Raw genomic sequence first — 17,896 nt, forward strand, 5'->3', positions numbered from 1 at the left:
AATCACCAATGGAAAGCGTGACCAGCTGACTTCAGCCCACTCACATACTGCCTCTTGAAGGTTGAGGCCACACCGATGGACGTCAGTCAGTCAATTACTTTTTTGCTCTTAACGAGGGTCACCCACGGTGATGTAAACGTTATTAAAAAAAACAATTGGTGTTGTCTTCTTCGCCACTACTCAAACCCAGGGATAAAGGCCACTTTCAGAATTGATCATTTCTCTTCGGTGTTCAGTCAACTGTAGCCAGCGTCTGTTTAAGCAGCACACTACGAGTCCCCGTGTCTCCTTTGTTTCCCCAATCATCATGAAGTATTTGCTTCTGTTTTATATCCAGCCCCGAATCGGCCGCCACCTACATATACCCAACAACCCACTCCTCCGGTAAACCAACCGCCCGTTGGGGGCACTGCTCCACCCATGAGCATGCCTCCAGGACAACCTGGCTACGGGTGGCCGCCTCAACCTCCTGTTGGTTATGGTTAGTTCACGTTTGCTTCATCCTTTCAGTTATTCACCTTCTAATCGTACGCTTTGGAAAGTACAGTCATCGTTTAATTATTGCAACGTTTATTGAGCTTTCCGGGTGAGCCGCGCACTTTTTAATCTGAACACGAATAAGTAGATGCTTCTTCTGGTGCAAATGTAATTCGTAGGAAAAGTGTCATAGCACGCAGGCTGCCCATCCCGTCGTTAAACTTAGTATTTTACAAACTTTTTTCCCGAACGGAATAAGAAGCTAATCAAAATCCACAATAGCTAATCAGCTTATGTAAGAGTCCTAGTAGTCCATGCTACCCTAATGTTGCATACCACTCATCGTGAGATATGTTTCACGTTTCAAAGACGGTTGAGCCGGTTTGTCCCATGTTTCGCACTACGCGCTCACCACAGCGTCTGTATTCAACAATGGTTGACCAACCGCTTCTTGATTCTGTTCCCCAATCTCAATCGTTACTCAGCTGAAGAGAAGAAAGTCGATCTTGTGTTCTACCTGAGGGGGACGCTTGCTGTAAATTACGTTCCTCAAACTCTCTCATCTTGGAGGACAGTGTGTGCCGACCTTGTCTATTTTCTGAATGGCAAGCGTGCTTTCAAGTGGATTATTGTGACATGTTGATATAGGAATGATTGGAAAGATGTAAGTTGTGTTAGCTCGAGCTCCCAACATGTGTGGTTGTGAGACGGTCTCTGCAGACAGATAATGTAAGGCGTCTTCAGGTTTTTTACCAACAATTTCTGTGCATGCCGAATTATCATCTACCGACATGAGTGTTGTTATCCATGCCTCCTTCGGAATGGCACTTGGGATGCGTTTCACGTTCCAAAGGTATTTGAGTCGGTTTCTCCCATGTTTCGTACCATACACGGGCCATGGGGTTTGTATTCCACAATGTTCGACCAGCTATCTTTTGATTGATATAATCGTCAGACAAAACCGATTGTCAGAAACAGAGCGACAACGTTAACGACCATTACGATGAGAAGAATAATGCCTGAGGAAGGTCTCTTGCGTTTCCAAGGGAACATTTTTATTTACTGTCGCGTGCAAAGCATACTTTTTACCAATGGACTGCAACATGTTCCCTTCGATCTGCTGGATACATCTAGAGATAAGCAGAAGCATGGTTGACGAAACGAAAGTGAAGAACCTTACAGTGCTGGTCGCAAATACACGGTGTCGTCTTTAAACACAATCCAGAGCCCCATTCAAGCCAGGTGTCATCTTACCTACGGTTCACAGCTGTTTGAGTAACATGATATGAGAATGTACAATATTGCTCGAGCATTGGTTAAAAGACGAGGCATTCATACGTCTCTGCGCATGGACCCGAATATCTACGACAAGCACATCAGCAACAACAGAAGGGAGCTGCAAGTCATTCTGCAGGCACACACGCTTGCACCAGACTAGGCCAGAAACTACTGCGAATCGCACACCGGAGGTCAATTGCCAGAAAATATAGTCTTTGGTCTGTTTGATTTAACCAACCACCGTACCTTGTTCGTTCTATGAAGACCGAAGGAAATTAGGGGAAGAAGATGTCGCAAGAAATGGCGACTAATCGATGCCAGTAGCGTCCCGTGTCGCTGTTTCTTTCCCGGTTGCCTGAGCGAGCGCTTCGGAATGTAGGCACCTCAGAATGGTTGAGATAGGCCAATACCAGTTCCCCCCTCACCCACTCTCCTCTCTTCTTTTTTACTTTAAGGATTTAAGTATAATTAGATAAAATTGTGAAGAACAGTGTGTCAACACTGATGTTGCTGTCTCTATTGATGATGATGATGAGCTCTCAAATTGTTGATTTTGATTTTTTGCCTCTCAAGCATCTTCAGTGTACTTTCCATTTCGCATATGCACTCGTTATCACTTTTTGATGCGTCGTACCTGTTGATCCCATACATCGTGCAGGTGGAATGATGCCCCCATATCCTCAGTACGGTAAGGATTTCTTTGTTTTTTGAGGGTGTATACAGGTTTCTCGTCGAAGTGACTTGGTGCATGTTCTTTGCAATGTCTTTGTGTGTGATGTATTTACTTTGTCAGTTTTATTCGTGTTGTTTCACTGCATTTACCTGATTGTTTTTGCATTCAACATTACCTGTCGCTTGAGTTTTCTTTTGGAATCTTGTTTTCTCGGCGCAGCAAGCCTTGTAGTTTCTTTTTTCTAATGCACTTTGATGTTTTTGTTGACCGCCATAGTGCGGACCAACGTCGGTCGCGATTTCAGGAACGAGAATTCCGTTTTGTACGATAATATGGTGTTTCAGTGTGGGTTTTGTCCTGCAAGGCCAAGTCGCCCTGAACTAAAGGCATCGAAGCACTGTTTCGTTTTCATTATCATCAGTAACTCATCTCACTCACCTAGGGGATGGTTTGAACGTGTATGGTGGTTAAACACCACTTTTTGGCCTCGAGTTGCTGGTCAGAAAAGTTTCGGATACCACACAATCATTCCATTACTGTCTAGCCTGTGACGTGTTTTGCTTTGTGTGACCGTTGAGCTTTAGCCGACTTGTAACGCTGACGTGATAGGCCCCGTTGACTACGAAGAGAAGAAAGTCGATCTTGTGTTCTACCTGAGGGGGACGCTTGCTGTAAATTACGTTCCTCAAACTCTCTCATCTTGGAGGACAGTGTGTGCCAACCTTGTCTATTTTCTGAATGGCAAGCGTGCTTTCAAGTGGATTATTGTGACATGTTGATATAGGAATGATTGGAAAGATGTAAGTTGTGTTAGCTCGAGCTCCCAACATGTGTGGTTGTGAGACGGTCTCTGCAGACAGATAATGTAAGGCGTCTTCAGGTTTTTTACCAACAATTTCTGTGCATGCCGAATTATCATCTACCGACATGAGTGTTGTTATCCATGCCTCCTTCGGAATGGCACTTGGGATGCGTTTCACGTTCCAAAGGTATTTGAGTCGGTTTCTCCCATGTTTCGTACCATACACGGGCCATGGGGTTTGTATTCCACAATGTTCGACCAGCTATCTTTTGATTGATATAATCGTCAGACAAAACCGATTGTCAGAAACAGAGCGACAACATTAACGACCATTACGATGAGAAGAATAATGCCTGAGGAAGGTCTCTTGCGTTTCCAAGGGAACATTTTTATTTACTGTCGCGTGCAAAGCATACTTTTTACCAATGGACTGCAACATGTTCCCTTCGATCTGCTGGATACATCTAGAGATAAGCAGAAGCATGGTTGACGAAACGAAAGTGAAGAACCTTACAGTGCTGGTCGCAAATACACGGTGTCGTCTTTAAACACAATCCAGAGCCCCATTCAAGCCAGGTGTCATCTTACCTACGGTTCACAGCTGTTTGAGTAACATGATATGAGAATGTACAATATTGCTCGAGCATTGGTTAAAAGACGAGGCATTCATACGTCTCTGCGCATGGACCCGAATATCTACGACAAGCACATCAGCAACAACAGAAGGGAGCTGCAAGTCATTCTGCAGGCACACACGCTTGCACCAGACTAGGCCAGAAACTACTGCGAATCGCACACCGGAGGTCAATTGCCAGAAAATATAGTCTTTGGTCTGTTTGATTTAACCAACCACCGTACCTTGTTCGTTCTATGAAGACCGAAGGAAATTAGGGGAAGAAGATGTCGCAAGAAATGGCGACTAATCGATGCCAGTAGCGTCCGTGTCGCTAGTTTCTTTCCCGGTTGCCTGAGCGAGCGCTTCGGAATGTAGGCACCTCAGAATGGTTGAGATAGGCCAATACCAGTTCCCCCGTCACCCACTCTCCTCTCTTCTTTTTTACTTTAAGGATTTAAGTATAATTAGATAAAACTGTGAAGAACAGTGTGTCAACACTGATGTTGCTGTCTCTATTGATGATAATGATGAGCTCTCAAATTGTTGATTTTGATTTTTTGCCTCTCAAGCATCTTCAGTGTACTTTCCATTTCGCATATGCACTCGTTATCACTTTTTGATGCGTCGTACCTGTTGATCCCATACATCGTGCAGGTGGAATGATGCCCCCATATCCTCAGTACGGTAAGGATTTCTTTGTTTTTTGAGGGTGTATACAGGTTTCTCGTCGAAGTGACTTGGTGCATGTTCTTTGCAATGTCTTTGTGTGTGATGTATTTACTTTGTCAGTTTTATTCGTGTTGTTTCACTGCATTTACCTGATTGTTTTTGCATTCAACATTACCTGTCGCTTGAGTTTTCTTTTGGAATCTTGTTTTCTCGGCGCAGCAAGCCTTGTAGTTTCTTTTTTCTAATGCACTTTGATGTTTTTGTTGACCGCCATAGTGCGGACCAACGTCGGTCGCGATTTCAGGAACGAGAATTCCGTTTTGTACGATAATATGGTGTTTCAGTGTGGGTTTTGTCCTGCAAGGCCAAGTCGCCCTGAACTAAAGGCATCGAAGCACTGTTTCGTTTTCATTATCATCAGTAACTCATCTCACTCACCTAGGGGATGGTTTGAACGTGTATGGTGGTTAAACACCACTTTTTGGCCTCGAGTTGCTGGTCAGAAAAGTTTCGGATACCACACAATCATTCCATTACTGTCTAGCCTGTGACGTGTTTTGCTTTGTGTGACCGTTGAGCTTTAGCCGACTTGTAACGCTGACGTGATAGGCCCCGTTGATTACAAACGCCAGAGTTCTTGTACAACAGCGTGTGTAGAACAGTCGTGTTTGCTGTAGGCCCCTGTCGATTGATACTACCCTAGTGAGTGCGAGGCTTTGTAATCTATTGATTTTGACAACCGTCGCCTGTGTATCTACGATTGCGAAGGACTGGATGCAGTGGTACGCAAGGAGATCATATTCAACATTTATTGCTGAGGTGTTTGGATTCTTTTTTTTGGGTGATCGGCCTTGACTCGTCTGTGGAGTAATTAGTATTACTTGTGAGGAAACTTCATTGTGCGGATGGAACAAAGACGTACAGAGGCCTGCAGTGTGCACATGAATTTTACGGTAAAGACCACCCTGTTAAATTTGTGGCGGTGTGCGTCAAGGATGAACATATTCAGGCAAAACTGTCGAGAGTTTGATTTTGTGACCTTGGAAAATGCCTAATTTCCGGTAATAGAACGAACGAATTTTAGAATCAGATTACCGATCCCATCACGTGTAAACGCTGCATAATCAAGACCTTAAACACAAGTCTCAGATTAACAAGCAACATTGAGATTGATAAGGTGCCACACACGACCACACATGAGCAAAGAGCTCAATAAATAATAATAAATAATAAATAAATATTGTCCAAGTTCGTGGTGCGTTGAATGATATAAGGCTTATTCGCTAAAGGATACAACGTCACTATTTATCGCTTTTTTGCGAGTTATGTTGCTAATAAAGCGGAAAACAGTTGTGCCTGAAACTGTCCAGCAAATCACTGAAATCTTTAAGCTTTCAGGTGACTGGAATTTGTGAAACCAGCCGCTTGCGTGAAAAAAACGTGTGGATCCAGCTCTACAGAAAGTTTTCATCAGCATTGGGCCCATCGTTTGGCCAAAATGTAAGCTATTTGCAACGCGAAATTTAAAATGTTCCATACACTAGTACTTCTTCAGGCAGCAAATACTGCCATCTACGACTATTACTGCATGGTGACTTGTTAAACGGATTCGCAGTGGTAGCCCAGCATAATCATAAGCTGTAAGGAGCACTTCAGTCTGATCACATTTAGACGTTCCTAGCATTAGAATCAAAGAAGTAAAACTTTATCATGTTGGATTTTTCTAATGGGGTCCCACAGGACACGATCCGTTTTCATGGCAGCTTGATTGGTATACAAAAGTTACCGGACTTCCTGTGCGAAGGCTATAATGCGCTGGCTCAAAATGGTTTGTGCGTCCCAACGGCTTCAGAAAGATATTTCCTCTGTTAAACTATGGGGGCGAGATGGCTCAAGTTGTTAGAGCGCGAATTTACTGACCGGAAGGTCCGTGGTTTGAACCCGACCCGTGCTTCTCGACTTCCCCTGTCTAGGCTTGAGCAACCTGGCAGTGCCCCAGCCCTCGGGCTTCCTTCGGGTTGCATGGCAACTAGGCACCAGAAGGATGTTACAGCTGAACGATTTTTCAATGTAAATTATATGTAACTTATGGGGATAATCCCTTTGTCTGAGGCTGTGGGAAGTGTTGTTATAATCAGCCGCATAGGCGCTGAACGATGACGTATCTGCTGCTTATTGTAGTGGTACTAAGCAGTGGTTCTGATACCGAGATAGGGACTTGTGAAGATTCGATGGATCAATTCTATGCATGACTGATTCTGTCCGCTTTTCCCTTGTGCTTGATGGAGGTACCATTAATGTCAGTCATTTCGCCACGAAATACGAATGGGTTTGTATACTACTTTCATATTTAAGTAAATCCTTTAAATCAGGCTATGTCGTCTTGCGAAGGGTCCTTACACTCATCCGCAGGAAGATGTGCACGGGGCTACGGATGCTTAGCCCCAGTGGGCTGTCAGGTAGTACAGAATCTGTTTTGGCAGCAGCACGACGTTACAATACTGTCAACTAATGACTACATGGGGATGGTTCCTTGTCTTCCAATCAGTCCTCAAAGTAGTCCATTGTGTATGGTCGAAGGCGGAATCATTCCACGTTCGGGCATTTATCAAGGTCCGCTTGTTTGTGTTAGCAGTGCAGTAAGTACACACGGGACAAATAGCACCGAACTGGCACGAGCAGCTGCAGAACGAATCAGTTGAACCGATCACACAAACAGAAGCGAGTGACTGATGAGGATGTTGGGGCAACGATCTGTGTACTCGTTAAAAACCCACTGCTTCTCCTTAGTAAAAGGAGATCCCCCTGGTTGAAGTGAAAGAAAAACGTGCATCCGTCTATCGCAATTGAGTTGAAAGGGCTATGTGGCGAACCAGTACTTAGGCCGCAGACTTTTGTCCTAACCCATTTGTGCCTTTCCTATATGGCGTTCACTTTGGCACATAATGCTCATAGTAGTGTGTCGAAGTCTACCAAGGTTGATGTTGGAATTGAGCAGGAAATCTTGATGGCTTAATGTCGGTGCGGTGGATCTTGTGGGAAGTCAAATTACATTCAGCTTGTCACGGCTGCAGCACTTGTGTGGTTTTCTAACGTACGGCAACTTATATTTAGTTGAAAAAGGCCCTCTACCTAATTACACAACCTTGGATCGCCAGCGTTTCCTTGTCGGTTTTTTTAGCTTAACGTTTTACTTAACTTAAGTCAGTCGTAATGAAACTTAGCTTATTAAGTACACCGAGAATGCCACTGCTTGGACAGAAGTGGCTATATCCCCTGCCATGTGCGATAGGGTCCCAACAATGGACACCGGATTTTCCGACGCAACTCATCATCAACTGTCGAGCCACTCTGTATTTCCTGACATTTGGAATCTACCTCTGGTTGTCTGTATACACCAAGATAAAGAGCTACATGAAATGCCGCAGCAAGTTGTAAAGTTGTTTGTCGTCCATCCGGTATTGTTGTTATCCCCCTCAGTTTCCGGCGCTCCTATGCTTTCACTATCCTTTGTTTGCATCGACCTGTGCTGACGTCGTGCATAGATTTTCCGATTGGCTTTTGTGTCGGTTTTTAAAGCGCCAGTTATTCCTTTTTCTGTGTGTACTGTATTATATATGTTGCACTATGTATAGACCAAGAGTATATGCACCACTTTCTTCACCAACCTGCTAATTCGTCTACTCATCACATCTTTCATTTAGGCGTGCATATGCCGTCCTATTCACCCTATGGTAAGGTATTTTGTTGGTTAGGCGCTCTGTTTGCCTTTAGATGAGCCCGCGCTTCATCACTTTGACTATAGCACTTCATATTTCGTGATCGTTTAGTTTTTGCGGCATGCTTCAGTCCTAGTTGCCTGGTCTTTTGCGCGTAGCCTGCTTGTGAGCCCAGGAATGCTGTTCTGTCACTGCTGACCGCTCCGCAATGTGACTGATTTGCCTCCCGAATGTATTACACTGCCCCAGTGTTTCTATGTGCATGTATAATGATTTGCAACCTTTTTCTCGTTCAAATGCCTCAGTTCGGCCCATTGAGAGCTTGAGAGTACCAGTGTATTGTGTGTCCGATTTGTCCTGGCCGGAATCTTTTTGTTCCACGTTATGGTTTGTGTTACTCACTGTTCCGAATTACCAGCCATCAACTCCATATTCCAATCACAGGTGTCCCGATGTATGGCTTCTACCCCGCATACCCTCCCGTTTGTCCAGGACAGATGCCTCAAATGCCAGCCTTCCCGATGATGCCTGATGCGTGCAGACCTGGTCAGCCTCCGGCACCAAATCCACCCCGCTCATAACTGTGTTCTCCCTCCTCGTATCTCTTGCCCTTGCACCACCGTTCGATACCGTCACACAGATACACTTGTGTTTACTGTACTGTTCTACATCACTCTGCTTTGTCCGTCGGTCAGCTTGCTTTCGCTATTTATTCAGTGTTTTCTCCATAAAACTGACTTGAGTGCATGAGAATCTGAACATTTCCAAACCGGATAAATCGCGGTCTCCTTCGCTCACCGATTATTTCACTTGACCCATTTTTTTACCCACACGGACTGCGTTCAGCGGACGTTTAGGTCGACCACCATCACTGAATCCAATCGACATTTCTCGCTTTTCCGACCTCTTTCCATATCTCACACGGTTTTGTGTCCGTCAACCTGATGACTATTTTTACCTTCATGGCCTTTTGTCGATTAACCACGGATGATAACGCTGCAATAGTGGATGACTACGTTTTCGCTTGTTTTCTGTTGGTGCTTATGTTCGGATGATGGAGGGAGGGGTTGTGTCCAACGTTTCTTCCAGCCTCCGATCTGTTTTATTTCGCAAGGGTTAGTCTGAAGCCGAATATGCTTCATAAGGGAACAGTGTTACAGTCCGGACCTTTTCAGTTACAGCTTTCTCACAGAAAACTTAATAGTCCATCATTCGTCAACTACCCTCGTTTGCACACTGATTTGATTTTTCGCTCAACTAAATCCAGCTGAGTCCCCCGATTATGGTGTTCGGTAAATCGATGTGCTGCGCAATCCGCCTTGTATTTCAGTTGGTACGATGTTCGAAATACCGCAATACATATATAATATAGCACGCTACTCACAAGGTTGCTGAAAACTTTGGTGGCCCGTGACCGGTTTCGGCCTTGAAGCTCATCAGGTAGGCGCACTCCCCGAATTTCCGTCCTGCTTGTGGTCTACTTGAACCCGAATTAGACGAAAGTCCCATTATTTGTCCTCTACACGTAAAATCAAAGTGAACTGTTGGTCATCCTGCGTTGTGACTAACTCAGCTTGGGGACCTACGAAATAGCAACACAGTGACTTAGCCCACAGTCAAGTGGGCTCGGTAGTCTCATTCCTAGTGCTTGACTGTGAGGAAAGGGGCCAACACTATCCAACACTGGTGTTACAATCGCATGTGAAGGACCGCGCTTCTGTTCTACAAACCCACAGTTTTGATGCAATTAATGCGCGGAATTTCAACGCAGCCCCTCGTAGAAACTTTAAATCGGAAATGCCGACAACCCAACCCACTGAATTTCGAAGAGTTTCTCTACTTCTTGGATCAGCATTACATAGCTGCAGCTATCACCCGACACTCTCGGAGGAATGCGAACCGAGTTGTGTCTAGTAAGGCTGTCACTCAATTGTTGTAATTACACTGTCAGCTTTTTACTCATGGAGAAGTTTCCAGTGAAGTCGGTCGATATCGGTCTTCTACAAAGTGAAAGAGATTTGATGACGCAGACATCTGGGACACACGCTACGATTGTATTATGTTGTACAGTTCGTAGTTGCCACCATTTGAATATGGATAAGGGTTGTGCAACCGATTGGCTATTGTTACCCACTTGGTACGCATATTAGTGAATACCCCCCCAACTACGCACAGGAGTTCAAAGTGAGCTTTATTCTGAAAGTTAAACGACGCACAAACCTTCGGTATCATCATTTACTCCCTTCTGTTGCGTCGGATTCCGTCCACTACTATAATTCCGCCACTCCGAATAAGGCACAGAAGATGACGCTCCTCACGGAATGCGTAAACCCAACTTAAAACTGTTTGAAAGTTGCAATATTCCGAGGGCTTCATTGACTGGAACTTCGTTCCACAAAGTTCACCCATGCCAACAAAGCCAAAGTGGAGAAGTTAGACCAAAAGCAGCGGGACGTACTACGAGTGGTCGTGCTACGATGCGATCTGGAGGTAAAGTCGTACTGTTGTTTGATAGGAGTGTGAAAGCAGTAAGATGCTTTCCCCAAGCGACCAGCATGTCCATATTAATGAAAGCAGCGATGCTGCCTTCCCCCGAGGAAAAACGGGTTAGAAAAGAAAAGGTCCAAAAGCCGCACACTGCGATCACCCAAGAGTTGACCATGAACGTCGGTGCCTTATTCAATAAGTTCAAATTACTTTAAAACCAAAGAGTTTGGTGCAGCTCAAAGAACACCTGCTATGTGCAGCTGCCTCCGAAGTGAGACCGTAATACCTCATTCTATGTATTCTCGAGTTGAGTGAACTCCCTGCAGGCGAGCAGGTCAGACTACTGAGCCATCGTCTCGTGAAGGGTCCCCGATGAAAATCCTGCTTCCCTCTGCCTGTCGAGTCAGAGGCTAGTGGCGGGGTCCCAAAATAAAACCCCACATCTTCCCGCTGCCTTGTGAGTCAGGTTGTTGAGTCAAAAGCTGGAAGTGGGTACCTCATATAAACCATCTTCCTCTTCCTGGTCAACCGGGAAGTATTTGCTCGCACAGTTCTGTGTCCCTCCCCAACTCCTCCCTATCACACAAGCCAATGTTGCTGGTCCTGACGGACGGGTCTTGTGCACCCCGCTTCCTAATAATAAGCAAAATAGGACCTTTTTAAACTCGAGATCCTTTGTACATAGGAGCTTTCAACGTCCGTACTCTACGTTATATTGGCAGACAGGCAATGCGCGTTGAAAAAATTATACTCCCTTAAACTTGATTTATGCCGTGTCTCCGAAACGTGCATACAAGACGCAAGCCTGTTTATGCATCTCAGAACGCCAAGGACGAACTCATGTATCTCGTATTTCTCCCCCGTGTGTCCTGTGATCCATAAGCGATTACTAGTGGGATATATGGCGTGAGAGTTGCACTCAGCCCCAGAGCCGAACTCATTTCGCTGTATTGGCTCCCAGTGAGCAAACATCTTTGCGCTGTACAGTTATCCAGCTCAATCAAGCTCAATTTCTTTCGACATGTGAAACGGTTCCTGTTTGTAGCATTAGTGTATGCTCCAATAGACTAGTTTGTCGCTGAGAGGGATACTTTCTGTCGGGAGATATCCGGGTTCATCCGTCGAGCAAAATGCACTGACATTTTGATCCTCTCGGGCTATATGAATGCCCAAGTCTGTCATCTGAGCGAACCCCATTTGGGCGGTCTATTCGATGCTTGTCCAACAGACAATAAAGCGCGACTCCTCTAAGCGTGTGCTGATGAACTGTTTCTAGCCAGTACGAACTTTTAGCATAAATGTTCGCGTCGCCCAAGCTGGCGGTCACTAACTGCCAGTTAGTGATCCAGTTAAATCACGCTAAACCACCGGCGGAGAGCAGCAGTTCAAGACTACCTTTCCCTCCAGAGTACTCAGCTTATTTCCTATCACGGCATGATGCGCGCACGCCTGACAGTTTTTTCCCCTCTCAGGTCCTTGCAAGTCAGCAAGAAGCATACCAATCTATAATCTCGGAAGAACAACCATAGCTCAACAGTATTGATCTGAGATAGCTCAACAGCTCTCTACAGTAAACCAATACTGCAGGAAAGCCCTTCGCTGTGTAATTATTTATCAGCAAACACGAACCAAGCGGTTACAAGCCATTAGACACAAAAGTAAACATTCTAAAGCGTCCTATTGAACTTTCCTGCATGTTCTTTGAATATTAAGCAATTATAACGAATACTACAAAGCGGTTACTTTCGTGGTAACCTTCATCTTCCGTCACATGCGGAAGTGCAGTCTGGACATCGAACCGTAGGCTACTTGTATGCCCCAGCAGTAGTATACAGCGTTGCAAACCTTTCCCCATTCAAAGATTGCGGTTATACCTCCGATTTTTCATTTGCCTCAGTTAGGTCGGTCTCAGAAGCTGGTATGTTTGGTACCTCTTCGGAGATCGTTTACTCCTTTCGACCCCGGACCCTCCTGAATCGTATAAACGTTCCCTTGCCGGTTGGTAAAGACAAACGGGCCTTACCACTGACTGCCCAACTTACGCAACTCCAGTCCACTCCCTCCAGGATTCTGATAATCTTTCCATTAGACCTTTGCGCTTTTGGGGATTGGTTGTGCCTTCCTGCCTGCTGTTTTCTGCCCCGTCCTTTCCTGAACTGCGGTCAAGATTTCCTTTCCTCTCCTAGGGCTTTCGGAGGCAGGTGTGTTGTCGTCCACAACCCAATTCCCATAGATTCATAAGGCGCGGATGTCGACTATACATCAACATGAATGGAGACTTTCCCGTGTTTGACCGGAATGACGCACGCTGTGCTAACAACACTATCGAAAAGTTCACTTCCCATTCACCTCCTATGGGCGACGGCCACTCCTTAATCGTTCGTACACTTGTAGCTGTGCTCGGCGCGCGACGTTTCTGCGAAGATATTTGGTGTTCCTGATCCACTCAAGGGGTTGGTAGTCTGTCTCGACGTGAATACTTTGTCCCAAGAAACCTGGCCTCCTCCATATCTAGGTCCAAGACGATGGCTCAACATTCTCAATAGTCGAGTACTTTTCTCAGCATCACTCAGGACACGACTGGCATATTCGATGACCCTATCCCCCTTCTTTAGGACGTCACCGATACCCCGGTCACTAGCGTCCATCGCAACAGTCAACACTCGCCAACCCTGGGCAATTTGAGGGTTAGTCGCTGATCCACCATCCGCCTTTCGACACGTTCGAAGGGCTTATGTGCTTCCCCTGTCCATTCGAATTTCCCATTCTGACACAGCAAGTCGTAAAGTGGATCGCCAATCGTGTTGAAAAGCATGACAAACCGGCTGTGGTATGCTGCTCGTCCGAGAAGCCGCCGTAAGGACTGCTTTGAACTGGGAGCCACACAGACCTCAGTCTTTGTCAGTTTTTCCGGCACTGGACTACTTACCCTCAACCCGAGCAGTGTCACTGAACTTCGAGCGAGCTGTGTATTGACTTCATTTGTCCACAGTCCAGCTTCGAGAATACGTGTCAATATGACTTTAAGGTGAGCGACATTTTCTCGTTCCCAGTCGCTATGCACGACGATATCGCCTCCGTACACAGCAACATTCTACAGTCCCTTTGTTAAACTCGATGCCTTGACTTGATAGCTAGTTGCCAGTATCCGGAACGTAAGTCGAACACGGTGGATTGCTGGAACAAATGGGAAATCTCCGCAACCAAAGGAACAGCTACAACCCAATTTACGGTCAGTTTATTCAAACGCCAGAAATTAGTATTTCCCATTTGTATTTTTCACAACAGGGAGTTGGGCACAGTTGGCTTTCTCGACTATGCCATTTTCCAGGATTTCTTAAAACTGTTTATGGACCTCTTACCTAGATGGGATGGTAGTTGGCGGGGGGCGTAAGATCGAAAGCTTTCGAACAAGAGGTGGATTTTGCGTTGAATCCAAGGACAGCAGCCAAACGGATCTTCATCGCCTGTCCGGAGTACTTCTCGACCATACCGTGCTGACGGAAGCTTACAGACACGCACACACTTCGCTTACGGCAGTGGTTGGGTAAAATTCAAGCTCGACTGACATATACTTGGTGACCATTTTCCCCAGCTCGAGTCCCACCACGGATCCTGCACTATTTATGAAATCTGGTCACCTTCGCCCGGCCCCTGAGGAGGGTTGGTCTCCGATCTAACTATCTGCACAACTTTCTAGAAATCCTCCAGGAAAGCTTGCAAATTCCCGTTCTCGAAAAGTTGTGGCCAGAGGAAATTCATCCGTATCCCGGTCACGGCGCTAAATGAAAGGAGGAAAGCCTTTCGCTGTTTATTAACAAATACACACCAAGTAGTCACAAGCCATTGGACACGAAAGTAAACATCTCTCGTCCACAATTTTTCAAAAGTTAACATTCTCAGGTGTCCCTTCAAGTTTTTCCCGAGGTTCTGTGAATATTAAGCAATCAAAAACGAACACTAGAAAGCGGTTCCATAGTTTTTATGATACCGGTCACTTTCCGTCAAATGCGAGAGTGGAGCCTGGACACCGAACCATAGACCACTTACAAGCTTTGTCAGTAGTATTCACCGGTACACTGGTAGCCAGCACCTTAGTGAAGCATGAGAACATGTGAAAGAAGCTATACTGGCGGCGTCTTGTGATGTTTGTCAGAGTTCTCCAGAACAATAAAATGATCACTGGATATTCATTAAATCGCCAGTCCTGATTGATGCCAAGAAGTCCGTACAAGCAGGCAACAAGTACAATGTTGCGTGCGAATCCCTCAAACGCCAAATAGTGAAGAGTCTAAGTAAATGCTGAGAGCTCTGTTGGACGTCGAAAACTCGGGAGATGATCAAGGTTATTGCTACGGGAAACAGTCGTGTCTCGTATCAACTAATGCGATCGGCTGGCCCTAGGAAAGTAACGGTCAGTGAAACGATGAGTGAAAAAGGCGGTTCATTAACTCACTTGAGAAAGCACCTACTGGAGAGATGGACCGAAGAAGAGCGAAAATTGGAAGAACAGTTTTGATGACTTCTGCAACAGCCTCTGGAGATAGTGAAAACGGGCGAATCGAGCGCAAACCTTAACCGTCCGTCGGAAGAATGTATAAAGTATGAAGTATCTGTACCGGAACATGAGAAGGAACCAGAATCAGGCAGTCTGTATCCAGCACACTTCAAAGAAGGCGGAGAACTCATATTGACCTACCTAACACAGACAACTCGTGCGAAATGTGAATAAAAAGTGTCTGCAGGATGTACCGGAACATGAGAAGGAACCAGAACCAGGCAGTCTGTATCCAGCACACCTCAAAGAAGGCGGAGAACCCATATTGACCTACCTAACACAGACAACTCAGGCGAAATGTGAATAAAAAGTGTCTGCAGGATGGGGAACGTCGACAGTTATTCCTATCGTTAAAAAGGGTACACGGGTAACGTGTGAGAGCCACCGTGGTATCAGCCTGGTATCTGCGGCATCGAAGGTGCTTTGTGGTCTTAGTCTTTGAAGGTTGACTAAAAAAAGGGGGAGACAGAATCTTGGAAACGAAGCTGGGTTGCGTCGTACAATAGGATGCACCAACCACAGTTTTGCCCTCTGACAGATTCTGGAACAGTGACACTGCTTCCAGCGACCAAAAATGGTTGTATTCCTTAACTTGAAAACTGCTTTTGACCCTATGGACTGTCAGGCACTATAGCAATGTCTATGGGGAAGATGTGTTCCCAAAAAATTCTTGACCCTCAATAAGGCGCTGTACGTGATATCCCGCGGTCCACGGAAAGCTCTCGCCTGAGTCCACCACATCAACTGGTTTCAGACAGGGCCTTTTCTCTTTCACCTTTCCTTTTCAACTTCATCATTGATACGATCATGGAAGACTCGATATCAGCCTCTAATGCCTGTGGGGTCGAAGTGCTCTTGGGGCGTTCTCTCACAGATATCGACATAGCTCTTCTTGGATCTGACACCGTCGTAATGCAAGCGATATTAAATAATCTAAATAATCTAGCCTTCTGGAAAGTTCTGCTGCAAGACTAAGTGGACTTTGACCCCAACCCCATGCTTGCCGACAAACCGATTGAGGTGTTAGATAAATTTGTCTACCTGGGTAGCTGTATCAGTCCGGGTGGTATCGCGAGTGGGAAGGCCAGAGCTGCATCGCCTGAGGTGTAGGCGTGACATCAGCTTATCCGTCAAGGGTCGAGTTCACAGTGCTGTGGTGCGCTGAGGACGTCAAAATCTTTCGGTGTTTGACCATCGACATCCTTGAAGCATTGCCTGAGTCTGGTGGGAATATGGGATCAGCAATACTGTAGTACGTCGAATGGTTTTCGGAAGAAATAACTCACTCACGATAGGTAAACTGATCACACTCCATAGGTGGCGCTGGCTTGGCCACGTGTTCCGTATGCCAGTCGACCGACTTCCTCGAAGTGCTCTTTTCGGACAAGCACATAGAGTGTGCAAACGGCCACGGGTCGTCAGACAATGAGTTGGCAGCAAAGTATGAAGGTTGAGCAAACTCGGCTTCGGTGGTCGTTGCCGTCTCCCTGGGTGGGGACCCCGAGACTGGACACGTCAATGGTTAGAAACTTTTTGAGACAGTCCAGTCGAGCGCTCAGTGGCACTCGTTCATCAAAGGTATTGTCTTCAATGCATAGCTTCTCCCTCAATCTTCCCAAAGAAAAGTTCACTGACACCCCTGTGTTTACGCATCAAGCATGTCAGCTACCGCCTCTAATGCGCGGCTATCTACTTCACCTCTCCAAATTATTGGTGAACGAAGCTCTGGTAGCTGGAACCATTTTACGGCAAGTAAGCAGTTTTTACAGCTGGTGTTGATGACGATGATGACGGAATGCGTAACACATGGCCTGTCACCTTCTCTAGCAACGCTAGACGCATTCCTCGAGTGAAATACCATCGAGGCTCCTTGCAGTAGCAGCGAAAGAGCAAGGGCAACAGAAAATTATTCTATGGACAGTTGACAGATCGCCATAGAGATTTCGTAATTCTATAGACACTCCTGAATACTGAATACATCCTCAGTTCTTGAACGGTTGCACGTGACTTAGATAAGACCATATCCCTTTATTCAGCTTCTGTGCGTATGGGGAGCACATAGGCTCGATTTGGCATTGGTGTATGAGTATCGGCGTCATTCGGATACTGCATTAGTATTATCATCGAGACGAGTCTGAACATTAAACTGCCACGTATGCAGAGGCTGCGCCTAACGGCACCTACATGCCCACAGAGACCGCTGGACATAGCAGAGGTTGATCAGACTGACAAAAAGGCCCGAGGTTGCTTTCACACCAAACACTGCAATCCACGGGTGGCTTCCTATGGATTGGTACACAGCAGAGTGGCTGGATAACCTCTGCTTACCCCATCAATATGAACTGGTTACATCAGTTAAGCTATGTAGAATCGGAAACAATCTTGAATATAATGCTGAGTATTTACGAGGTCGTGTTGTGTTAAATCCTCTAACGGAAGATAACGAAAGTATGGGCGCCTAACTGAGCTCTAACTGTGCAACACGCGGCAAGTGCATCATCTCTACGGGGACTTTCGGTCCACAAACACTCACTATCGGGTCTCAATCCGAAACGCTCATGGGCCAGTCGGAAACATCAATATTTTGGCACAGTAGCCGGAGGCTATCCATTATAAG

General features: G+C 45.9%; 1 protein-coding gene across 1 annotated transcript in view; it reads left to right on the plus strand.

Moving 5' to 3' along the window:
* T265_08792 (hypothetical protein) overlaps window positions 1-17,158 on the plus strand; it is a gene marked incomplete at both ends in the record, with an annotated part of 43,382 nt that extends 26,224 nt beyond the window's left edge. Inside the window, 4 exons of the mRNA XM_009174692.1 lie at window positions 338-481; window positions 4,501-4,530; window positions 8,220-8,249; window positions 17,049-17,158. Coding sequence (XP_009172956.1) covers window positions 338-481; window positions 4,501-4,530; window positions 8,220-8,249; window positions 17,049-17,158 — 314 coding nt within the window. The remainder of the gene's footprint in view (window positions 1-337; window positions 482-4,500; window positions 4,531-8,219; window positions 8,250-17,048) is intronic.
* Between the last annotated feature and the right edge of the window lie 738 nt (window positions 17,159-17,896).

The sequence above is a fragment of the Opisthorchis viverrini genome (genome assembly GCF_000715545.1).
Source record: "Opisthorchis viverrini unplaced genomic scaffold opera_v5_241, whole genome shotgun sequence".
Classification (NCBI taxonomy): Eukaryota; Metazoa; Platyhelminthes; class Trematoda; order Opisthorchiida; family Opisthorchiidae; genus Opisthorchis; species Opisthorchis viverrini.